Here is a 26,616-nt window from a genome sequence, read left to right as displayed (position 1 = left end):
TCTGCCTGCGCGAAGAAGAAGGATCGCCGCGCCGTCTATGCGTCTTGTGCGCCGTATTTTACCCTTGCTTGACGATGCACCAGCCTTGGGCTTCTCTCCTCATCCATGGAATCAAGCGTATCGAGGGACAATCTTGGCCGTCTCCCATTACTGGTATCTCTCTCTCTTTCTCAATTTCATTTGCAAACGGTGAATTAACAGAAAGAAAACCTTGTTCTTTGATGAAGATAACATTACTACTTTAATCTGATTTAATCGCCTTGATTAGGGTTATTGGTTATCTAATTATCTTTTTTTTATTTTTTATTTTTTATTATTATTCAACTTCATGGATCCATGCGGCATCTAAAGTGCCAGACGAAGAAACAATTAGAGCAATGGAGGATTTTTACAGGGAAATTTATGCAGTTGATGGAATTACAGATATCAAATTTCCTGAGCATTATCCTGTCTCCCGCTTATTAGGTATGTTTTTGCAAGCTTTAACTTACCAGAATCAGGATCAAGTTGGATAACTTTTTTGGGTTCTGTACCAGTAAACTAGACACTGGGTTTGTTCTCAATTGAGTCTCTTTTTTCTCCTTTTTACCAGATTTATAAGGGTATGGTGCAACAAACAACCTGAGCAACTGGTATAACCATTTAACCGTGTAATCCAAAATCTCACGCAGAAACAAACAAAAAAGAAAGTAAGGGAACTAAAGATATTTTTGCTTTGTTTTCAGACTGTGTTGAAGTGGTCGGTTGTCTGAAAAGCGAAGAGCTAGTTTCTTGGGAAGTTGTACCTGAATCAGTTGGAAATAAATCTGCTACGATTCTAAGGAATCGTAGGAACCTGCTTTTCCAAATCCAACTACTCGTTTATTTAGAGATTCGTGCATGAAAATTAACTGTTTTTGGAATTCGTGCATTCTAAAATATTGATGGTTAGATTTGGAAAAGAAGGGTCCTACAATTCTTGTTGGAATCATAGCAGATTTATTTCCTGAATCAGTTAGGATTCTTTTTACTTTACTCTTTTTGTATCATTTATTAGTCACATGTAAGAGAATATTATGTTTGAAGATTAATACTAGGTCGTCTAATGCTGTGCTAAGCTGACATTAATTGCTTGTTGGTTGCAGGTTAGGCTCGAAGGTTTGACCAATTTCTGCTGGTTGTGTGAAAACCCAAAGGTACGTTACATAGTGAATAAAATAACCCATCTTAAGAAGTTATTTTTAATTTTTATGTACTTCACTTTTAGAGAACTAGCATGAATCTCTCGTATTTGGTTTGTATAACATAAAATGTTTCAACTAGTATAGAAAGATAACCTTTGATTGTTCTTATTTTCCAGAAATTGCCAATTCCTTTTGAGATGAGAGGCAATCAGGGTGTCTACAACTTGGAGAAAAGGGTATCACTTTTAGGCCTTTTCTATATTGCCCATGTTTTCAATTTTAGCAATCAAGTAATTGTCAAATGAACGGTCCAGATCTAATAATTGTAAAAGATTCCTTTATCAGGTATTGGAGAAGATGTAATTTCGAGGGTTGCATATATGGGAAAAGTTAGAAATAAGTTTGCAATGTACTTAAATCAGAATTAGGCAGATCAATAATCATTTGTACATGGAAATCATTTATGTCTTACTTTAGATATTTTATATTTGATGTTTATGTATTACTTTAGATATTTTATGTTTATGTTGTTTTGTGAATTGTTTGGTACGTATCAATTAAATTGCTTGTGAATTGTTTAATATTTGATGTGAATTGCTTGGTACGTACCAATTAAATTGCTTGTGAATTGTTTGATATTTGATGTGAATTGCTTGGTATGTACCAATTAAATAGCTTGTGAATTGTTGATATTTGATGTTAAATGTTTATGAATTACGTTTCGTACCAATTGGGGCTAGAAAAAAATATATGAACAGAATGTGTGTTATATTTGTTTGGTAATGTGTGTTATATTTGTTTGGTACATTTCGTACCAATTGGGGAAAAGAGAAAAAAAATACCCCCAAATTTTTTTTTTAACCTTCTGCAACCAATTTTGGACCCTTCTGCAACCGCTCGATCGGTCGCTGATAGGCTTCCATCCACGTCAGCATATAGCATCAGCGACAGATCTCATCGGTCACTAAAGGGGTCATCAGCGATCGGTGCCTTACTGATGACGTTAGCAAGGAGGTCATCAGTGACGGAGCAACGGTGACCGACCCTTCTGCGACCAATTTGACCCTTTAACGACTGATGCTTTACCTTTCTGCGATCAATTTGGCCAGTCGCAGAAGGGTGCTTTTGCTATAATGAAATCAACATGTTATGATAAATCACGATGTGATTAAACACGGCGCGTCATAAGTATGAAGTACATTTTCTTCTCTAATTTGGACACGTTCTAGATATATTTTTCCCACGTCATGACACATCACTATGTTTAGAACAGTAGCTTTAGATATAGATAGGTTGCATAACCCAGCCATTGTTCAAATTCAGATCCAATTCAATACACGCTGGTAGAATTTCTAAATCTAGACTGCTCTTTAATTTGACACGAATCTCATAACGGATCTCCTATATTTATAATAGAAACCAAATTTCAATTGCTCAGCTGGAATCATACCACATTTATTTATAATTCAGTGCGATACCAATGAGGATACAGACTTCCGTTGTTAGAGCATATATTTTCCAGGGGGGTTTACATATAATGTAACAGCAGGTTAATTTTCGTTGACATACATTCGTTATTTAATATTTATCCGGTACACAGAGTTTGTAGAGCTGTTGTCACAGAATAGCCAGTGAAAATAATTAGAAGAAAAACGAACAAAAATTCGGAGCCGAATTCATTTTATATACCATAACCAAATTACTAAACTAAACTAAAAAGTGAAAAAAAAAATAGAAGAAAAAAACTTACCTGAGCTCGAAAGGATTGAAAAACATAAAATGAGACAAGTGGGAAGGAAGCCAGCGGCTCCCTTTATATACCCTAGGGGCCGCAGAGTGGCTGTGCGGCCTGAGTAAATATCAAATTCTAACCAAAGAATGATGTTTTGGTTTATTTTTTTTTTTTTGAATATGGTATAAATAAAAATTTCGGAATTCGGAGAGGAGAGAGTAGCAATTTCGGTTATTGCAGAATATATAGCAGCGTTAATTCTTATCACAAATTATTGATGGATGGATTTCATTAACATTTAGAGCGGATTCTGGTAATTGTAAAAGCTCATGAAATTTGCTCGTTACTAACTAAACAAAAAGTGTACCAAAAGGACAAATCGATAATCGATGATCATTTTTTAAGTTTAAGAATTTAGCCAAATTCTGAATTTCATGATGAGTTTACGCCAATCCATATCTTAATATGCATCAAGATTTGTGCAATGTATCTTAACAATTTTTTTTAATTCATCGCATATTTTTAATTGTTATGGAGCTTGAGTATTTAGCTATCTTGATAATTTTAAGTTTTTTAATCTTGTATATTAAAATTTGATTGAATATTTTTATATTGTTCTAACTCTCATTCTAAAATATTAAATGTGTGTTTGTAATTTAGTAATTAGAATTTCATTTTGTAATAGTGAAAGTTTGAGTTTAAATTCTAATTATCACAAGTTATTCATTTCATGTTTCAGCCTCTCAATTTAAAATTTTAGATTTTTTTAGATAGTCAAATTTAAATATCCAAGAAATTGGACCGGATATAAGGAAGTTCGATATGTTACCAAAAAAAAAAAAAAATCATTCCCGATATTGCAAATCGTAATAGGAAAGGTTTGAGGAAATAAATCTGCTGTGATTTCAAAGAATGGCAGGAACCTGCGATTCCATATCAGTCCATTCATTTTTTGCAATGCACGGATCTCAATAATAGTTATTCCTTATGCATCAATCTCAAAACAAATAAAGGGTGAAATTTGAAATCACAGGTTCCTGTAATCAGGGGCGAACTCATAATTTTTGTCACGGGGGCAAAAAAAAAAAATACCAAATCAGACTTAAATAGCTTGTCGGATTTAAATCCATTAACTAATTGAGTACTCGATAAAAAACAATTCTTTGACTTATATTTTTTAATGCTCTGACTTATAATTTCTGATGCTTTAACTTATAATCCTAATTACCAATTATAATTCAAGAAATTTATTTTTTTATTTTAACACTAAATTTAACCAGAATTACAAATTAAACATTCAGAGGTGGCAAAATTTTTTTCCAGAAAATGTCAAAGTCAATCGGTATCGATAGATCATCACTAAAATTATAAACCTGATTGGCTGGTTCTATACTGGGTCCGTCCGTGTCTGTAATCCTTTGAAATCGCAGCAGATTTATTTCCAAGGTTTGAAGGACCACATTTTTTCTTTTTCTTTTTGGCACACATCAAAGACAACATGATCCCACAACTGCTACAAATCAGCAAGGCTTCTTGAAAAAAGGAGCAGAAACGCGCTAGGCGGCTTAACCATTAATAAGTTTACTCTGGTGGAATAGCTAAAGTGCCGTATCCATATATTAGAAATAAAGGACTTGGCTACGGTGCTATGGGTAGCTAAGAGGCCTCCCGTGCTACGGCTCAATATTCGACTTTTCAAAATTCTAACGGTCGATCCGAACCATTCATCTTGTTCTTCATATTAATATGTGCTTGGAGATCAAATTTTACATTTTTTGGAAATTTTTTACTATTTTTTTAGATTTATTGAAAATCGCTGTTTTTCAGACAAATCTGGACCATAAAAAACAGCGATATTCAATAAATCTAAAAAAATAGTAAAAAATTTCCAAAAAATGTAAGATTTGGTCTCCAAACACATATTAATATGAAGAACAAGATGAACGGTTTGGATTGACCATTAGAATTTTGAAAAGTTGAATATTGAGCCGTAGCACGGGAGGCCTCTTAACTACCCATAGCATATTAACCCAATCCTAGAAATAAAATCTAGATCGGAACTATAAGGTATAGTATCTTAGAAGGATCTTACGCGATCAGTGCTGACCTGTAACGGGTTATCGGGTTTTGAGTTTCTTTAAGTTGGTAGCCTTCCACCGAGCCATAAAACCACGTGACAAAAAAAAAATGTTTACAGCACTTCCAAAATTAAAAACAGCAGCAACTAGCAAGATGCAAAAATAGTATAAAGCATTATACAAGAAAAAGAGTCGATCAAGAACAGTGTTTTTTAAAATTTTTTTTTTTATAATTGACAGCAATTTGTCGTCAACAGATATATTAATTAAAAAAAGAGAAGGTACAATTTATATATGGCATAGAACACTCCCACGCAACTACCTACCTCTACTAAATTATGTACATAGAGCTGTTCTATGTCCACCATCACATATGCTTACATTCTAACTGTTGCCTAACCAGCTGATAATCTCTATAGCAGTGTCATTGATCTGGATAGACACCTTTTTACGTTTATTAGAGAACAACATTCTGTTCCTCTCTCTCCATAGTGCCCATGTCCCTTGCCGTCCAAATCATGTTCCAGCGTATTTTTTGCAGTTGTGTTAGATTTTGACCCATTCTTAGTTAGACTCCTCGTATCGAATTCCCCCTTGTGGGGATATATTGTGCTGCGCTCACAACATCAAGAAAAGTGTTGTGCGCTCGTCGTACATATGGGGTACAGTCAAGCTATTAGTTCAGAATAATCAATCGATTAATTAGAAAAATTCGTTCTCGTTTAAGACGTGCTTCTCTCAAAAAAATTAGAAAAATTCGTAACGCTTTGATTACCTCTAATAACTAATCAGCCGATTAATCGATTTAAACAACTATTTTTTATGACATTGATCAAGAATAATAACTAGATCATTAAGAAATAAACTAAACCAAACATATTATTCCGTTATTCCGACAATGTACTGTCGCGGCATTTTCATTTTTCTTTTTTTGCTAAATTTTATTCATCTACGGATATTTTCTTGAGCATGGAAAAACCGTCAAAATTGATAAAGGAAAACAAAAACCCTAGGTTTAAAATAACTACCGAGATAAAGGAATTCATATCCTCTGAGATATATCACTGCGTGCATGATTTTTCGAAAAATATTAACTGTTCAAATACGATTTGCACGAATCTCAAAACACAAATAATACTGGTTCCCACGCTATCCACGAATAGGCACCGTACACGTCGGTCACGCAAAAGTTGAGATATCTCAGAGGAAACGCACTCGAGAGAAAGTGGGGACTTCTGCGCGAGAAGCGAAGTAAAGAAGAGATATCTCCGTCCTCTGCCACGTGTCATATCTTCAGTGTCCCTTCGTGTTTCCTTCCCTGATTAGCCCATCACGCGCGAGTACGTATCCTTGGAGACATCTCAAACTTTTGCGTGACCGACGTGGACAGTACCTATTCGGTGATAGAGCAGGGGGCAGAATTTTTTGATTTGAGATCCGTGCAGAACATATTTAAACGGTTGAGATATTTCACAAAGTCACGCAAAGTTTGAGATATCTCAGAGGATACGAAGAATTCATCACGCGCCCCCTTTCTTTCACTTAAGTCTTAACATCAGCACAACACATCGGCTGTCTAATCTTTTCTTTCTCTCCTCTTTCCCTCTCTAACCGTCTCTCTTTCTTTCTCTGCAATGGGGACAAACCCCCAACTAGATCTATTTTCTGACACGGAACGGGAAGTCGCATCGATCCTACTGGAGGTGACCAGTATTATTCTTGATTTGGCTCCACAAGTGCCAATTGGTGAACTCCAGTGGGGCGTGAGACGGCCTCGAACCGAGCCACGGTACCAGTTCAAGTCTGAACCGGACCGATCTGAGCCGACTGGTCCAGCCTCCTCTAACGAGGAGAAAAAGAGACAACAAGAGACAACAAGCCCTGTTACGCCTCTCTGTTTCCCAAACAGCGGCAGTGAAGAGCAGATCGTCACCTCGCCTGTCAAGCAAGTCAAGAAACCTTATAACCAAAAGGAGGTAAATTGTAGTTTCTAATCTCAGTTCTAAGTTTGATTTTTCGTTTTCCGGCTAATTGAGAGGTATTTAATGGAGGTTCCTCCGTTCTTTTTTTGAATTACAGCGGTTAAAGGAGAAGAGAGAGCAGGTGGCAGCGTTAACAAAGGAAAAAGCCGATCTCAGTAGGGTTAGTCCTTGAACTTTCTTTAATATATTTTTGCGCATTTTTCTGAATTTAACGAGATTATTTTCTATGAGATGAGAATTGTGAAGTGTTTGTTTTTGTTTATTCTTGTGTCATTTCTTTGTCTGCCACGTGTGCTATCCTTTCACCTTCTCCTTCACTTTTATCTTTTCTTTGCTAATACGAGAATATATAAACTCTTTTTTACAATTATCAGGAATTGAAGGAGTTACAGGAAAGATTTCAGGAGCTTAATGCGAGGAAGTTTTATCTAAAAGATAAAAAATCTAAGGTAAAGTGTTGTTATACCAAGTAGCAACCGCAATCCCACGCAAGTAAGAAAAATTAAATATAAAAAATAAAAAATATAGTAATTTCTTAATAAGCCCCCTCGTTCTTAAATAATTAGCAACTAAAACTCCCTTTTGACAGCTTTCGTCGCAAGCGGAATGGCGAGCCCGAAACCAGCTCAAACCGTGGGGGCCCCCACAAGCGACCAACTGGAGCGCCTTTTTCGTGGGACCACAGTGGGCCCCGCTCCCCCCTCCGCACATTCAAGCGCCGATCGAACGGATCGAACGGCCGAAATTGGAGTTGGACCTGAACGAGGAAGCAACTGATGACGTGTCGGAGTATGGAGAGGCAGCGCAGCTGACGTGTCAATCTGACAGAGAGAACAGGCTCGCCAAGTCAGCACAGGCCAGGAAGCGGAGGTTGGAGATACAGAGGGAGAGGAGGGCTTTACCATCTTCGGCCCAGAAGAAGCCACGTGTCCGGCGATAACAACGGACGGTGATATGGCGATTAGGATTTTTTTTTTTTTTTTTTCAGTTTTGTTTCTCTAGTTGGATATTTGGATGGAATTGGATTTGTTATTGATAATGTTTTTGGGAAATAGAAAGATACCGTGTGGATTGTCAATTCAACGAATGGCAAGTGGGCCCGAAAATTGTGGGCGTGGGGTATTTTTGAGGTGGTAATTTAGGTCATTTGATCTTGAAAATATACGAGAGATTTCTATACTCGTGTACCCTTTATTTAACATCTAATGTATCTCTTAATTCTAATTTTCTTTTTCTATTTATCCATAAAATTTATTATTCACGACTAAATATTGTCTAATTTATTTTTTTCCCATATGTTCTTAGAGAGGGTTCAAATGCCTCCATGATTTTGTGCTTCCATCATGCATCCATCTCTCTCTATCATTTTCAAAGTTCAAACAGTCGATTCGAACCGCTCAACCTAACCTCCATACTAAAATATGTTTGGAGACCAAATTTTATATTTTTAGGAATTTTTTTACTATTTTTTTAGATAAATACAAAATCAGTAAATCTGAACCATCTAAAAACAGTATTTTTGTACCTATCAAAAAAAATAGTAAAAAAATTCTTAAAAATATAAAATTTGGTCTCCAAATATATTTTAGTATGGAGGTTAGGTTGAACGGTTCGGATCGACTGTTTGAACTTTGAAAATGATGGAAAGAAATAGAGACATGATGGAGACAAAAACATGGAGGCATTTGAACCCTCCTCATTTTCTTATCTTTTTCTATGATTTAAATGGATGTGCTGTTGTTCAATATTGCAATCCAATCAAAATCGAACGCCATCATACCTTGCTAATGTCTTATCTCTAACGAAAGCAGGTCTTTATTTTTATTTTTTTTTATTGGGAGGTCTTTATTTAGTCTTACAAAAGAATTACCTGTCGCTAGCAATGTATAGGTACTTTGTTTTTTTAAGCAAGCTAAAGGGATCAATAAAGGCGATCAGATCAGGTATTAATGAATCTGTTTACTTGTGAGTTATGACATCCAAAAGCATGAGCAAAATTGTGTGAAATAAGTTATGTTAATTATTATGGTACTCAAGTAGGGGTGTTCATTGGTTTGGTTCGGTTCGGTTGAAAACTAACCGAACTAGCTAGGCAAATCAAAGTTATAATTCGGTTTCAAAAATAGAATTGCACAGAACCAATTTAGTATTGCAATCGAACCAAACCAAACAAAGTTTTATTTCGATTTGTTCAAATCAAAATATATTAATTTTTTTATTTAAAGCAATTGATTTATAATAAACCGAAGTATATTAAGAAATAAACCAGGGTATTAAAAAATAAACCGGAATATTAAGAAATAAACTGAAGTATTTAAATCAATTGATTAAGAAATAATCCGGGGCAGTCCGGACCAAATTCATAATATATAAAAGTTCGGTCGGTTCGATTATTTCAGTTTTAAAAATTTTCAAACTGAACCGAAACAAAGTTACAATTTGGTTTTAAAAAGCAAACCGAAATGAACTGAACCATTAAACCAAAAAAGCTAAACCCTTTAGTCCAAACTAATTCGGTTCGATACAAAACCGAATAAACCGAACCCAATGAACACCCTTATACTCAAGTACCAGTATATGTTAGAGCGATATGGTAAAAAAGAGGCCGTATTATCCATCTAACATGACACTGAGCATCTAACGCAATAGAAATATTATGAACATATACTCAAGTACCAGTAACATGACCCTTATACTCTAGTGATGCTCAGTCCTCTAACGCAATAGAAATATTAAAAAAAAAAAAAAAAATAGATTTGAGTAGAGGAGGGATAGAAGGTTTGAGTTTATCTTCTTATTACAAAACAAGCATACAAGAGCGGACGGGAAGCGTAGCGTAGTAGAGAACGGGAACACAAGGAGACCGTAGGGGAGATAAAGAACGAGACAAGAAAAACAAAGAACAAAGCGGAAAAACAAGATATAACACAAGAGACTGTAGTAAAGAGGAGACTTAATCATCTTCTAAAAATAAAAAAAATAGAATAAAATGGACAATGTTGTTTCTATTTTTTATTATTTTAATCCGAGAATTAACCATGATTATCTCCATATATAGTTAGTGTAATAGATTAAAAAGAAAGAATTGTAAGAATTAAGGTATAAATTAGATAAATTGAAGTCTTTAGGGTATAAGAAATTAAAAAAGTCTATATATATGGATATACTAATTTTTTTTAGTAAAAGTTGGAGGTTTAAAATGCCTCAATCATGCTCTACATCGTTATCACCATCTTAAAAGTCTAAACAGTTGATATGAACTGCTTAAGATGATATCTATATTAAAATATGTTCAGAGAAAATATTATATTTTTTTGATAATTTTTACTATTTCTTTAGATAGATACAATATCATTATTTTTCAGAAAATTCTGAACAATCCAAAAATATATGATTTGTACCTATCTAAAAAAATCAAGGTTCTAAATAGCGTTTATAGCGGCATAGCGGGGAGACAAAAAAAAAGCTTTAGCAAATAGCGCAGCTATAGCGGAAGCTATCATAAATAGCGTTTTCTTATTTCAAAAATTATATTTTATATTTTTACTAATAGTAAACATGTCTCATCGAGAAAAAAAAACACCAAATTGATTAAGAAGTTATAATATTCATATTGAAGTTCAATTTCTCACGGACAAGATCCCTAGACATTATTTTAATTTTTCATTTTTGGAAAACCCAACAATAATGCATAATACAAAATTTAATTAATATAGCCCGCACATGTTCCATTATATTGATATAGTTTGATAAAGTAAAAAAAAGCATATCTGGACATTAACGCCCATTAAAATTGCAAAATCATAAGCCCATGTAGCATAGCGGACCGCTATTACCGCTACGCGCTACACGCTATAGCGGACCGCTATTAGCGCTATAGTGGCCGTAGCTCAATTAGCGCAGTTTTACCCCGTAACTTAGCTTTCTAGGTCCAAAACCGCTATAATTGCGCTATAGCTAGCTATTTAGAAGCTTGAAAAAAATTAGTAATTAAATTCTAAAATTAAAAAGTTTGATTTCTAAAGTCCAAATACATTTTAATATGAACATCAGGTTGAGCTATTCAAAGTGATTGTTTGCAAGTGCAGAGTTAGATTTTTAAACTATGTGAATCAAATACATACAAAGGTCAATTATATAAAAATTTTATACATAAAATATGGGCCAATTTTGTAATAGCATGCTATTTTACTCTAAATTATATAGAAAAGCATATATAAGTATAAAAAATTTAAAAATAAATGAGGATCAATTGATCCATTCTCTCTTTTTTCTCCCAGCCTTAGATTATTTTGTACTTTCAAAATAAAAATAAGAATATAAGATATAATTGAATCACAAAATTAATGAGACATTTTTACCAACCCAAAATATATATATATAAAAAAATTACTTCTTTCGTCAACAAATTATATTAATAAACACTGAGGAGGAGAGACGAATGTCTAACACAATTGATGATGACATGTCTTGTTGGGGTGGAGCTATTTATGGTATAATTTTTCTTTTTCTTTAAAATGGGCCTTTTAAATATGCATTTTTTTTTTGCAGAAATATTCTTATAATTTAAAATAATTGTAAAAGTATTCCTATTCTAAAATTTTGTCTAACAAATATCACAACTCCACCTTGATCTTTCCTCTCTATGATCCATAGAGAGATCATGGATGATGACTTTCTCTGAAGTCTTTATTTATACAAAAAAAAAAAACTAAGGGGGTCAACACGCAAAATTTGAAAATAAACACCGACATTTAATGTTTGCACAACTGAATAATTATTTATGACAATTTTGACCGACGATCTCGATCGATCGGAAATAAATCTGCTGCGATTCCAAGGAATCTCTGGAAGCATGCTTTTCCGAACTGAACCGTTAATTTTTTAGAACGTAGGAATCTCAACTACGCCCTCGTCCGCCCAGATTGGAAAGAATCCATCAGCGAGGAAATAGAGTTGTAGCAGCAGTTTATCCACTATTTATTTAGAAGTCCCAATCCATGCAACATAGCTGCGAATAGGGTATTAATGGTCCGACGGGTACGGGTACCCCGGGTATATCCGGGACGGGTACGGGTACGTCTCGGGTACGGGTAGGACGGGTACAAGGGTATTCGGGTAAGGGTATGGTCGGGTATATTTTTGAAAAACCATACCCTACCCGTCCTATACCCGTACCCGTGTACCCTTGACGGGTAGGGCGGGTACGGGTACGGGTAGGCGGGTACGGGTATTTTTTATTTTTATTTTTTTTTTGCTGTTTTTTTTTCTAGTTTTTTTGTTTTTGTTTTTTTGTTGGTTTTTTTCTGGTTTTTTTCTGATTTTTTTGGGGGGGAAAAAATACAAATTTTGAATTTTGAAATGGCATGAACAGTGGTCGGGTATACGAGTACGGGTACCGGGTAGTCGGGTACGGGTTTAGTCGGGTACGGGTATAGTCGGGTAGGGTATGGTCGGGTATTGATCAAAAAAACCGGGTCCGGTCCGGTTTTTGCCCTTACCCGCGTACCCGAGTACCCGACCCATACCCGGGCTCGGGCACGTGTACCCCGGGCGGCGGGCACGGGCGGGTAGGGTAGAGTATACCCGTTAAGGGTATTGTTAATACTCTAGCTGCGAAGACACCTAAAAATAAAATTCACATCCTCTGAGATATCTCAAAATTTAAGTTGATATGTAGAAAATTTGAACCGTTAAAATTATTACACCGCAGTCGAGTTATTCAAAAAAAAAAAAAAATCTTATTAATACTGTTCCGTGAATTTAAACAGTCTCTATAAAAAAATTGATTCCATTTTAAAATAATTAAAAATTTAGTTATCTCGGAGGAAAATCGACCGATGGGCAGCATCCACCATAGATTCAATCACGAGATGATCTAACGGTTTAAAACTTAAGCGAATTAATCTAAACGGATTTTATATTTTTCCGACACTTGAACCCGTTAACCCTCAAAAATCACTCGTCTCCTCCTCTCTCTTACGCATCCCAGGAGAGCAAACCACAGACTAAACTAAAAATATAAAATGTCACTAAGCATTTGGTCTATAGGCACATTTTAATGTGAAAATCACGCGGAGGGATTCATAATAATTTTTTGAACATTAAATTCAAGACAAGTGTGAAGTACAATAGAGTTTTCAGATATGAGATATTTGAACTCTGCTCGTTCTGTTAATTATTGAATTATACTATTTAGAAAACTGAATATTTCCATATTTTAGTGGTTTTGAAAATAATTTTGTAAAAAATAAATAAATACTGGATGCATGTGGATATGTCACCATCAATTAATGAGAAGAAGTTTGCTAATTAAATGCACATAAAAAATATGTTCAAAGGCTTTCAGAATTCCATTGCCACACAAAAACAAACTAACAATAAATGTATAAAGAAAAATTATAAATGTACAGCCCAATGAGAAAGGAGCAGGTTTGATGAGAATTAGATCTAAGCTTCATGACTAAAAATAGATGTACTATAGTGGATCTAGCGCACTTTCGTGACACAATTAGAAATAAGAGCTGCTAATTTTGCATTCGTTCCCTTTTTTTTTTTTAGCTCAAGTATATATCTAGAGAGGGGCTATTTTTTCTTGTTAAAAGACTAACGTTCGTTTCATTAGAGAAACAAGATCCTCTAGAGAGGGCTATATATGAGAACATGGACTATCTAATCTGGGGATAAAAAAAACTTCCTAAATTGGAAAATAAATACAATAAAGTTAAAATTAAGAAAACAATGACCCGAAATAGGAAGTAACTATTTGTATGCAGGATTGCAGGAACGTGTGTGAGAGAGAACCGGATTATTTCTCACCGTTTGACACGTGGCATTTCCTAATTGTTTCTGGGTTTTTTTTTTATATTTGTTTATTAGCACGCTCCCTTTCATTTCACTTGACATAATTAACAGAATACAACATTCTCTGACGATCTCTAAGACCTAAACCCCATTCTGAGTCTCTTCCTCTCTTCTTTCATTCGATACTGCACCTCTCTCTCTCTCTTATGGCGACACAAATAACTGTTGATCTTATTACGGACGATGAAAGAGAGGTTGCCTCGATCCTCGAGGAGCTTGCCAATCTCATTTTGAGCCGAGAGCGGGCTTATGAGACGACCGATCCAAGAGACCCAACATCCCCTGTTTTACAAAATAAAAAGAAAGCAGAACCGACGAGCCCTGTTACACCTCTCTGTCCTCTAAACAACAGCAATAAAGAGCCACTCGTGGCTCCATTCGCCAAGCCGGTCAAAAAGAGAAAATCTAAGAAAGATGTAATTATTATTTTTTATATAAATTTTGAATTTTGTTTCTTTTTGTCGACTAATTGGAGGTTAAAGGATGTTTTTGCTCTGCTTCGTTTCTTTCAATTGCAGCTATTAATGGAAAAAAGAGAGGAAGTTAAGTTACTATCCAAGGAGAAAGAAGATCTAACAAGGGTTAGTGTACATGTTATTTCTATTATAATTGTACTTTTCCGCATTTTTCTGAAATTTTCAGGTATAACATTTTGTGACCGTTTGTTCTATGCCACATTAGCTTACCTCTTTTTTCACTTCAGTTAGATCTCTTCGCTAATTCGGGAAATAATTATTTTTGCAATAATTCAGGAATTTGTCGAGCTGCAAGAGAAATGCAGGAGTCTAAAGGCGATGAACTATTATTTGAAAGATAAAAAATCCGAGGTAAATTATCATGCATGCATTCTCACAATTTAGTTTCTAATAATCCCACAAGTTCTTGAATAATTACTTATCGAGATGCCTTCTCAACAGCTCTCAGCTCTAAACCAGCTCAAACCGGAGGACATTAGCAAGCCAACAGTCAGGGGATCTCTGAATATTATTATAAAATTGGTCCCATCTTCACAGCCTCCAGTAGTTCAACCGGCTATCGAAAAGCCAAAAGGGGAGTTCAACCTAAATGCAGTGGTGGCACCATTGACGTGTGATCAGTTCTATCAAGGAGAGAAGGCTGCCAAGGCAGCACAGGCCAGGAAGCGGCGTCTGGAGATAATGCAGGGCAAGAGGACATCACCTGCCCGCAAGCGGCCGCGTGTCCAGTGATCAGGACAAGTAGGGTATATCGCATATGGCGATGTATTAGGGTTTTTTCCTCTTTTTTTCAGTTCTGTGCATTTAATTGACTGGATATTGAACGATATTTTTTTTTCTTTAAGTGATTTTAGATTTTTAGGGCGGGGTATTTTATTTAGTAACATATTTGTTTATCAGTGAGGACTAATAAATGATTAATTGGCAAGATATTACATTTTTTATTGTTCAAGCATGTGGATGATATTGTAGAAGTAGAAGACAATACTAAAAAAATTATTAATTCATGCATGTTGAGTCTCTTTCTTCAAAACACAAAATAATACACTCTACAATAACACTCCCCGTTTTCCTTCTTTGATTGCCTCATACGTACACCTTCTCAATATTATATATTACACTAAAATGAAGAACATGAGCAAAAGAATTGGTTCCTAAGCAATTTATCATACGTGCAAAATTTTGAAATTCGATTATTTTAGGTCACTAAAAGACTCGAGGAGAGCTTGTCTTCAATACCGTAATTATTTTTTGTCTCTTATCTTGCTATCTGAACCTTGTATTAACAATTGAATCACCCTATGACCCTTTCTTTTTTGAAAGAAAGGTGAGGATTTAGCCCTCAAATTTCATTGATGACACAAGTTGTGTCTCTGTTATGAAGTCTCAAAATACAGCACTAGACATATATACTCATTGTAATTTTTTGCTGGTAGGGTACTCTGCTCGTTGAACTTTCAGTTTTGAAAACAATTGTGAAATTCTTGTATATTCACTTCCCTTTCAATCATCTGTACTGTGTATCATCTTGTTCCGTGAATATACGTCAACATCTTTCTCTCCAAATTACTAAACAAATCGCGACCTGTGCTTGTATGATCTTTATATGCTGTGAGTCCAAAATTGCGGAGCCGCAATCAAGTTTCATAAAATACTGGTATGAGGGGAGCTGCACCCCCTGTCTCGCTACTTCCTGCATATAAATGCCCTTAAAATTCTTATTCCTTGTCATCCTAATAAATTTGACAACAATTGTAAATTATTCATTGACCTCTGGCATTCAGTAACCTTATAATGTATTTTAATTCTTCCACTAACCGATCGTACATGTCGGACCAAAATACTCACACAAAAAAAAAAGATAGAATGAACAAAATGTAGCCAAAGAACACATCTTTTCTTCTTAAATGTGCTCAAATAACACCATTGCATGACATCAATATAAGCTAACTTCAAACATTACATAAAAAAACAGAGATACAGAGATAGAGAGAGAGAATAAATCTTTTTATTTCATTCTCAATTGTGTAACCTTACAACTGATGATTTACATCTCTATATAAAGGCAACAGTCTAATCTCTAATCACTTAGATAATTACATGCATGCCACTAACTACTTCCAACTAATTGTTGTTATTGCCTTGACTGCTAATTACATAATTGCCATCCTAACTAACAGTAAGTAATAGGGCTGTCATAGCACAGATGCCTCTGTGCTATGCAATGCTGTAGCAGCTCTAATAGTCTAATACGCCCCTCGCAAGCTGAGCATCACTCAGAAACGGTCAGCTTGGTCGATAAATGGAGAAATCGTGGAGCAGCTAAGGCCTTTGTGAAGATATCGGCCAACTGGTCCTTGGAGGACAAGAACTGAATAGAAAGGCTCTTGTTAGCAACTCTCTCTCGGACGAAATGAAAATCTATCTCGACATGTTTCGTGCGAGAGTTAATCATCGGGTTAGAGGCCAAGAAGGTAGCACCAATGTTATCACACCACAACGTAGGAGGTGAAGCAGGGATGACATGCAATTCGGCCATGAGAAACTGTAGCCAAACAACCTCGGAACTAGCAATAGCAAGTGATTTGTATTCCGCCTCGGTGCTAGATCTGGCCACCGTAGGTTGTTTCTTAGACCCCCATGAAATAATGTTAGGGCCTAGGAACACACAAAAGCCGGAAGTCGACTTGCGATCATTGGGAGAGCCGGCCCAATCGGCATCCGAGTAAGCATGAAGAGAGAGGGATGGAGCCGGTTGAATGGTAATACCATGGGAAATGGTGCCTTTGAGGAAGCGAAGGATGCGCTTAACCGCTGCCCAATGCGTAGTGGAAGGTGATTGCATGAATTGGGAGACTTTATTTACCGAAAATACAATGTCGGGGCGGGTAAGCGTGGCGTATTGGAGAGCGCCAACAATAGAACGGTAAAGATGCGGATCATTGAAAGGGTCGCCATCAAACTTGGAAAGAGAAGTTTTGGGACACATGGGAGATGGAAGAGGATTAGCATCAGCCATATTCGCATGTGTAAGAACATCTTTGAGATATTTCGATTGGGAGAGATGAAGCCCTTTAGATGTCGGTTTGACTTCAATTCCAAGAAAGAAGTTGAGTGGACCAAGATCCTTCACAGGGAATTGTTGTTGAATGGAACTAATGAAAGCATGGATGACCTCCGCAGTAGAACCCGTGACAATGATGTCATCTACGTACACAAGCACAATAAGCATAGTACCATTAGATGAAAAAGTGAAAAGTGACGGATCATATCGAGATGCGTGAAACCCGTGATCAAGAAGTGCCTTGCTCAATGCATGGAACCAAGCCTGCGGACTTTGCTTCAAACCATAAATGGCTTTGTGGAGGCGGCATACATAATCGGGCTTGGTCGGATCGACAAAACCGGGTGGTTGAGACATATAAACCATTTCTTGGAGAGCACCATGAAGAAACGCGTTTTGAACATCTAATTGACGAAGCAACCAACCCTTAGTGAGAGCAATGGTAATGACAAGGTGAATCGTGGTAGGACGAACCACCGGGCTATACGTTTCAAAGAAATCGATGCCTTCCTCTTGGTGAAAACCTTTGGCAACGAGTCGGGCCTTATATCGTTCTAGAGTGCCATCGGCCCGCCTCTTGATTTTATACACCCACTTACACCCGACAATGTTGTGGTCTGGAGAGGGAGGAACGAGAACCCAGGTCTTGTTGTCAAGGAGTGCCTTGTGTTCCTTGGTCATAGCCTCGATCCAATGGGAATGACTTTTAGCTTGGTTATAGGTTTTAGGTTCAACATCAAGAAAGGTTTCACTGATTAAAGCAGCTGGGTTGATGGAGAGAGCCGATTTGCGGCTTCTGGTAAGCATAGGATGTGTGGATTGGGAAGAAATGGGCTGAGAAGAAGAAATTGTGCCAGTACAAGTAGGGGTCTCCAGAATGGGAGCCTCTCTGGAAGGTAAGAGTGGTGTGGCGCGCCTATGATAGGTTTGAATAGAGGGCGGATCCGCTACAGAGAGAGGAGGACGCGCAGTGGGAGGGAGACGTCTGGAGTAAGTGAGGAGAGGGGACGGATCCGGTGCAGAAGGGGTTGGACCCGTAGTGGTAGAAGGAAGGCTGGGAGGGCGACTCGGATCTGGTGCAGAGGGGTCCGGACCCGCAAGAGAAAAGGAGCCAGTGAGAATAGGTGCCGCTGGAATGGAGGGGGATGCCGGATCCGATGCAACTGAAGAAGGACCCGAAATTAAGTGAGAGCCAATAACAGGAGGCGAATCAGCAGTGGGAGGGGCAGATGCATCGGAAGAGGAATTTCTAGGCATAACCAGATCGTCTGTGACCTCTGAAATGTGGCTGGAAGGTGGTAGTGAACTGGAGGCAGCCGGTTGAATCACACAGGGAGCCAGTTAGCAAATAGAGACTGAGAACTATCGTCTGAAAACGATCCAGAGGCCAAATTCTTGAAAGGAAACTGTGTTTCATCAAAGATAACATGTCTAGAGATATAAACTTTGTTAGTATCAATATGAAGACATTTATAACCCTTTTGAGAGGTGCAATATCCAAGAAAAACGCACGGCTTTGATCGAGCTTGTAATTTGTGATTATTGTAAGGGCGAGTGTATGGAAAACACAAGCTGCCTAACACCCGTAAAAAAGAATAATCGGGGTGTTTGCCAAAAATTTTAAAGAAAGGAGAGAAAGAGTCACTTGAGGAGGGTAGACGATTAATCAAGTATACCACACTCAAGAAAATATCGTCCCAATACCGTTCGGGGATAGAGGCATGCACCATATTGGCAAGAGCGAGTTCCACAATGTGTCGATGCTTGCGTTCGGAAACCCCATTTTGTTGCGGGGTATACGGGCAAGTCGTTTGGTGAATGAGCGAAGGAAAGGCACGAGAAATTGGCTTGTATTCGGTGCCACCATCCGTACGGAGGATCTTAATTGTGCGTTGGAGTAGGTTTTCGACTTGACTTTTAAATGAGGAGAATACACGAAAAACCTCATCTTTAGAATGCAAGAAATAGATCCAAGTGTAACGTGAGAAATCATCAACAAACACAATATAATAACGAAAACCGTTAGTAGAAAGTAAAGGTGCGGGTCCCCAAAGATCCGAGTACACAATCTCTAATGGAAAAGAAGAAGAAGAAGAGCTAGAAATAAAAGGTAGTCTATGCGATTTAGCCACAACACAATCATGACACATGGTCATTTTATTTCTAGTACAAGGTAAAGCAAAGGTATTTAAAACTTGGTGAGTAGTAATGGAAGAGGGGTGGCCGAGTCGCGCATGCCAAGTGTCAACGGATGTGCGCTCACCAAAAAAGACTTGTGGTTTCGGTTGAAGAGGTAAGGAATAGAGGCCATGGTCAACCTTGATTTGGAAGATTGCCCTCATAGTGCGGCGCTCCTTGATGACACAAACATTAGAAACAAACTCAATGAGAATGCAATTATCTTTCAATAATCTAGAAAGGCTCACAAGATTTTTGGTGAATGAAGGGACAAATAATACTTCTTTTAAAGAGATTGTGCTATTCGAAAAATTTAGAGAAGATGAACCAATGTGAGAGATGGTCATACCCACACCATTACCAATATGAAGTTTGTCACCGCCTTCGTATGGCAAGAATGAGGAAAGGTTGTTTAGGTCATTGGTGACGTGGTGAGTTGCACCCGAGTCGAGGCACCACTTGATACCCGGATTAGTAGGTGCGGTATGAGCACTGTTGGCTTGAAACTGTGGCACAGGCTGAGCAAAATGGGCTTGGAACGTAGGTGGTTGCTTTGGATATTTCACAAGATCAGATCGGTACCAGCAGTTACGGGCCTGATGTCCTCTTTTGTAGCAGATTTGACAAATAACCTCTCTGTCAGGGTTGGGCCGAGCAGATCTCTGAGAGGAATAATCTGGTTTTGGGCCATTGGGCTTGGCGGATTGGGGCTGACTGTCTCCATGAGATGAAAAACCACGCTGAGGATTGTGTCTGCCTCTAGCGGGTCGGGTATGAGTAGAACACGGACCCGATTTAGAATTGTAAAGAGCGATCGGATCTTGAACGGAGGGGAGAGAAGAAGTTCCGGCCTGTTGATGAGAGAGAAGAAGTCGAGCTTCAAAGCTATACACGATAGCAGTCAGATCAGCGATCGAACGAGGAGGGGCCGTCTGAACAGCGATCACAAGGGAGTCGAACTCGGAACCCAACCCTTGGAGAATGTACATCTGAAGATCATCGTCAGAGACAGGTTCGCCGATAAACGCCAGCTCATCGGCAATAGCTCGAAGCTTCTGAATATACTCTAGGCAGGAAGAACCGTTCTTGGAAGTGGTTTGGAGTTTCTGCCGAAGCTCGGAAAGGCGGGCCCTGGACGTGGCAGAGAAAGAACGCTGAAGCGATTGCCAGAGCTCAGCCGAAGTCTTAGCAGAGACGACCTGGGCTAGGATCTCGCGAGTGAGAGATGAGCGAAGCCAGGCGATGATCATTTGATCCTGTTTGTACCATGGCAAATAGGCGGAATTGGTCTGAGACACACCATCTGGAGTAAGCACAGTAAGCGGTGGCGGAGCAGATTCAAGAAATCGAAAAAGGCCATAGGCATGAAGAAGTGGAACGATCTGAGACTGCCATGACAGGTAGTTGTCTCGATCCAATTTAGTTGAAATGGGGAGGGTAAGCATCACCAATTGATGATCTGGTGTGCTAGAGGGAGGGGTAGAAATAGCGGAAGATGAAGAGGGGTTAGCTAATGGATCAGTCTCCATGAGCTCTGATACCAAAAAAAACAGAGATACAGAGATACAGAGAGAGAATAAATCTTTTTATTTCATTCTCAATTGTGTAACCTTACAACTGATGATTTACATCTCTATATAAAGGCAACAGTCTAATCTCTAATCACTTAGATAATTACATGCATGCCACTAACTACTTCCAACTAATTGCTGTTATTGCCTTGACTGCTAATTACATAATTGCCATCCTAACTAACAGTAAGTAATAGGGTTGTCATAGCACAGATGCCTCTGTGCTATGCAATGCTGTAGCAGCTCTAATAGTCTAATACATAACATGAAATGTAAGCAAAATAAAAATAATAAAACAAAAAATAAAGATCTGCTCTTGACATCACTAGAATAATTTATGAAGATTCATCATTCGCAGAATCTTTCGGAACTGGTGTCATATCATTGCTAGAATGATCAGGATTTGATCATTCGCACCGGAGTCGTTAGAATCAATGGAAGATGTGCCCGTCACAGTACTTACCTGATTCTCTGGATATTGAACGATATTTTTTTTCTTTAAGTGATTTTAGATTTTTAGGGCGGGGTATTTTATTTAGTAACATATTTGTTTATCAGTGAGGACTAATAAATGATTAATTGGCAAGATAATTACACTTTTTATTGTTCAAGCATGTGGATGATATTGAAGAAGACAAAGTTAATACTAAAAAAATATTAATTCAGGCATGTTGAGACTCTTTCTTCAAAACACAGAATATTAATTCAGGTATGTACTCAACTATTAATATATATATATTTTTGCATAACTTATTTTTCAATACAACGCTGTTCTTGAAGAGTATGGTTGAAATATCTTATGTCTTTTATGTCTCAATTGCATCTCACAACCTTGTCTTTATTTTTTAAAAGTTCAAATATGGACAGATCTACATTTAGTCCAGGAGTGCTAAAGCCACCCCCATAATTTTGAAACTTTTAATCACATAGGTTGAAATTTTATTTTCTTAAAGTTTTTATACAGTTCAGCTTCTCTCATAAAATACTAGATATATGCTTGTATCTAGTAGTTAAGACTATATTTTATATTTGGAAGGTCTTGGATTCAAATTCCACTAACCACAAATTAATAATTATGCATTTTAAATTTTAATCTCTGTCCTCTGACTAAATTTTCTAGTTCCACCTTTCCATGTTAAAATGTGTTTAGAAATTAAACTTTTTATATTTTTAAATTATTTACTATTTTTTAATATAGATATCAAATCACTCTTTTTGGATGGTCCACAATCTTATAAAATAAAATAATTTTGTACCTATTAAAAAAACAGTAAAATGTTTAAAAAAATATATATAAAATTTAATCTCCAAGCACATTCTAACAAAAATAAATTATGTGTGCATAGGACATGCATGTTTACAATAAAAGTAGTAAAAAGAAACAAATGAATAATTATTTCTTTAAAGAGAAACGTACTAAAAACAAATTTGAAAGCATCGACGAAATATTTCAATTAATTTAAACGTTACTCCATTACAAACAATACCGAATTGATACGTTATCACTTTTGTTTGGAGAGCGATAAATTGAGGGCGTCAATTGTGATTTTGAGAGCTGAGAGAAACTTTTCTCTCCAAATACCTATTTTATCTTTATATTCTTTCTTCATTATTTGTTCTATTTTACTCTTATATTATTTCTTCCTTATTTGTTCCAATTAATAATGTTATAATTAATTCACAAGTTAATGAAGGAAAAAAATTGTACACAAGCTGCAATTGGAATGATGAAACAAATAAGGTGAAAATATAAATAACAAATATACCCTTCTAAATGCAATACATCACTGATAAATATTTTAAATATACCCTCTAAATCCAATACATCACATATTCTTAAAGATGAAGCCCGTAGACTATAAAATCATAACAAAACACAAAGTTTCGAGTACATAGCAAATCCTCTCTCCCTAAGCAATACCAGTATATCCTTAAATTCAATGAGTTCTAATCTCTTCCTCTAGCTACTTCATGTTGGTACCACATCATTCAATGGTATCAAACGACTAGAAAGTTAATGGATTTAAGTGTGTATCAAGGTCACACAAGCAGTAACATAGAAATCAGTAAGCACATCAGCCGTCCTGAAAATGACAGTGTTTTCGATTTTTTGCAAAATTTCAAAATTATCTTAGAATTAGCATAATATATCCATACAATCACAAGTTCACAAAAAAAAAAAAAATTATGCATCACTTAACGATATGCTAGATTATCTTTGCGATTTTTTTTTTCTTTTGCATTGTAAATATATAGTTTTTGAGATTGCTTTAGAATTATATATCGAAAATTGTGGTTCTTAAGTACCAGTGAAGGAAGAAAAATAATGTAAGGTATCATAAAATCTTGTACATGAAAATTAGCAACCATAGTATATTTCAATATACTTAATTTTGGTAATTTCGGTGCTCATGTATAATTTGACCAAGAAACTCTGATTACTTATTTCAACGGTCCTTAAATTTGCAGCGCGAGATTTGTTTATGTTGCATGATATAGTCAATTACTTATGCTGCAATATCTTCTACTAAAAAAATATTTTGTAAATAATTTGTCATTCAGCCTTAATATATACCATATTTTCTGCCCAATACTCATTTACTTCAGCTATATATGTCTAGGCAGAAGTAAACAAATGGGAATATAAACCCAATTTTCTCATTGTTATGCAAGAAAATATGTGATGTAATAATGGATTTAGAGGGGTATATTTATTTTTTTCATCAGTGATAATTGGATTTGGAAGGGCCTATTTGTGAATTGGATTTTCATCTTATTTGTTTCATCATTCCAATTGCAGGTTGTGGGTAATTTTTTTTCTTTATTAACTTGTGAATTAATTATGACAGAATTAATTGGAACAAATATGGAAGAGAGAATAGAAAGATAAAATAGACATTTAGAGAGAAAAACTTCTCTTAGCTCTCAAAATTGCAATTGAAGCCCTCAATATAGCACTCCCCCTTTTGTTTTCTTCATACATGCATAATTGAGCATTTATCGTTGAACAATAAATAGTTGCAACTTGTCCCACAAGTATTTTATTCAATATTAATCAGTTGACTTTTATCATTCATTTATACAACCAGCCGGTCCCCCATAATAAAATTTATGTTTATCAGTCTCGCCGTCAAGAACTACAGCAGGCAGCGATCTGTAACAACCTGGTTTATCGTCCCCTCTAATTAAATCATGAATTTTAGGACTATCAGCATTTCCTATCTTGTCAAAAAGTTTGAGATCCATCATATATGCTGCTTTGTTTTTACCTTCATTTGGATAATGACCGCTTCCCATGGTTGGACCAGTGTCATTATTTTCATATGTCACAAAAGCTAACCATTGAACACTAGTTGCATTGATATCCAAATCTCCGAGAAAACCTTTTTTCCACCATCCTAATTTTGAGCTTGTACCAAGATCTTCTCGATATACAGTCCAAAATTCTGTAACTGGATCCTATACAAATATTAGTAAAAGACAAATAATTTAAAAAAAAATAAGATCATAGGCAACATGTAGAAGTAAAATAATAAACACCAATTATAATTTATTTGAAACAATTAACCATAAAGCAAGCATTCATGAAAGATTGCAATAAATTTTGTGATACCTTTTTTATGCTAAGTGTGACATAGCGATCTTCTCCATTGTATTGAGAAAGTGGAGTTACAGCTTGACCCGGATAAAGTACCGATGAATTAGCAACAACAAAACCTAGACAATCTAAGTTGTAGCATGCATCCTTTCTATTAACATCATCCTAGAAAATAACAAAACAAAAATTCTGATTTAAATTTCTCCCTACATATATAAAGAAAGTAAAAGAACTGGTGATATGTTAATAAAAAAAAAAAACTGATAATAAACTTACATTTCCCAAAATAAAGAACCGCAAATCACTGTTATGATATAATTGTGGATATACCTGCACCAACAAAATGTTAGAACAACTCATGATCCAACTTAGAGAAAAAAATTGTGGATCTCTTGGACGACCTAACATGTTAAAACATTAGTTATTTTTGATATATAAGACTGTGATATATTGAGAACAAATTCATAAATTAAATTTGACAAAATTAACGAAAATTTACAATAGAAAACAGTAAAAAAATTGGAGGGTGGATTTTCATCCTAAATAATAAATACTATGCGAATTATATGATTTGATTGTCAATATAATGCTGACTCGTCTTCTCAAAAGCATTTAGTTTGTTGAATAAATATATATTGTAGCGATTAAAATATATTCTGCAATTAGTAATTGAAATTTGACCCTTAGAGGAAATGATACTAATATTATATTTGTGACAGTTCTAAATGGAGATGAGTGGAATAAGTAAAAAAAAATATTCTACTCCAACAGAACAACCTTAGTTTATTTTCTTACCTAATTGCATTATAACTTTAAATATATAGAATAACTAGGAGATAATTTTTTCTTAAGTAACAAAAATTCAATCAAATGTTATCACAGACAAATTAATTAAGTAATAAAAGTTTAGGAGAAAATTTTAGTATCTCTTTCTATCTTTAGTATACTTAAATTATTAAACATAATTCTATTGAGGGCCTTTCTCCTCTTCTTTGGCCATATAGTTTATATTTCATGTTCAATAAAGCCTTTCTTCACAACAGTAATAGTAAATAATGCATGCAACCTGTGGGCACAAATATAGCAAACATGTGGACACTTTGGTGTTGTTCCAGTGCTAACATGAGAAATATATTATATATATACAAGAATGAGACAGTATCCGTAAGAGATACTGTTAGCATACCATCGCGGATACTACCGTTGCTAATAGAAAAAAAAAAACTTTTATGTCAGTATAGCCTTGCGGATACTGTCCCATTCTCATATATATGTATATAGTTATGATATTTTGATAAATAGTGATAGTGTGATATTCAAGTGACTGATGATATATATCACTTTTATTTTCAAGCATCTTAGTAAGCAAAATGCAACAATGTATGGCGAACGAAGAAATTTTTTATATTACTTTTATGCAAAAAATAAAGAAAAATATCAATCCAGAATTATTTTACGTACATGAAGTCCCGCTCTTACCACACTTATACGGTCACCATTAAAGTTTAAGAGAGTTACAGAGACTTCATAGCTAGAATTTGAATTCATGTAAGGAACACCCCATGCACTAATTTTGGCTTGACTGCCGTAATATTCTCTATGAGGTGATACATATCCGGCCATCTAGAGAATTGGAACAAAAAAAAAAAATGTAAGATAAATTAAATGACGAAAAAAATAAATAGTACACTTGACCAATAAAATAAAAAAATTATGCTTACATGCGTGATATATCCGGTTGCAATTTTGCAGAACAATAACAACAAAACAAAAATTCTATTGAAAGCCATAGAAAAGCAAATCGACTGCCTCAAAACCAAATGCTTTAACCAAAGAGTTAGGTTAGGTTTTTATAAGGAAAAATAATAATATTTTTGTGGATAGATTATATGGCTCTAATTCTGATTTAT

At 35.8% G+C, this 26,616-nt stretch overlaps 2 protein-coding genes across 2 annotated transcripts; both read left to right on the top strand.

Annotated features, from left to right (window-relative positions):
- Window positions 1-334: 334 nt before the first annotated feature.
- Window positions 335-1,468, top strand: LOC144557129 (uncharacterized). The gene is made up of 4 exons (XM_078305658.1): window positions 335-465; window positions 726-793; window positions 1,125-1,175; window positions 1,340-1,468. Exons 1-4 carry the CDS (start codon window positions 378-380, stop codon window positions 1,466-1,468), a joined length of 336 nt encoding a protein of 111 aa, XP_078161784.1. The 5' UTR covers window positions 335-377.
- A 5,055-nt stretch (window positions 1,469-6,523) lies between these two features.
- On the top strand, window positions 6,524-8,224 carry LOC144557286 (uncharacterized). Its single transcript, XM_078305839.1, has 4 exons — window positions 6,524-6,949; window positions 7,053-7,115; window positions 7,330-7,404; window positions 7,545-8,224. The coding sequence occupies exons 1-4, from the start codon at window positions 6,608-6,610 to the stop codon at window positions 7,893-7,895; spliced, it is 831 nt and encodes a 276-aa protein (XP_078161965.1). The 5' UTR covers window positions 6,524-6,607; the 3' UTR covers window positions 7,896-8,224.
- Window positions 8,225-26,616: the final 18,392 nt, after the last annotated feature.

Source organism: Carex rostrata, chromosome 7, assembly GCF_964058835.1.
Source record: "Carex rostrata chromosome 7, lpCarRost1.2, whole genome shotgun sequence".
NCBI lineage: Eukaryota > Viridiplantae > Streptophyta > Magnoliopsida > Poales > Cyperaceae > Carex > Carex rostrata.
Note: the sequence above shows the minus strand (reverse complement) of the source record. Positions and strands in the feature narration are given on the sequence as shown.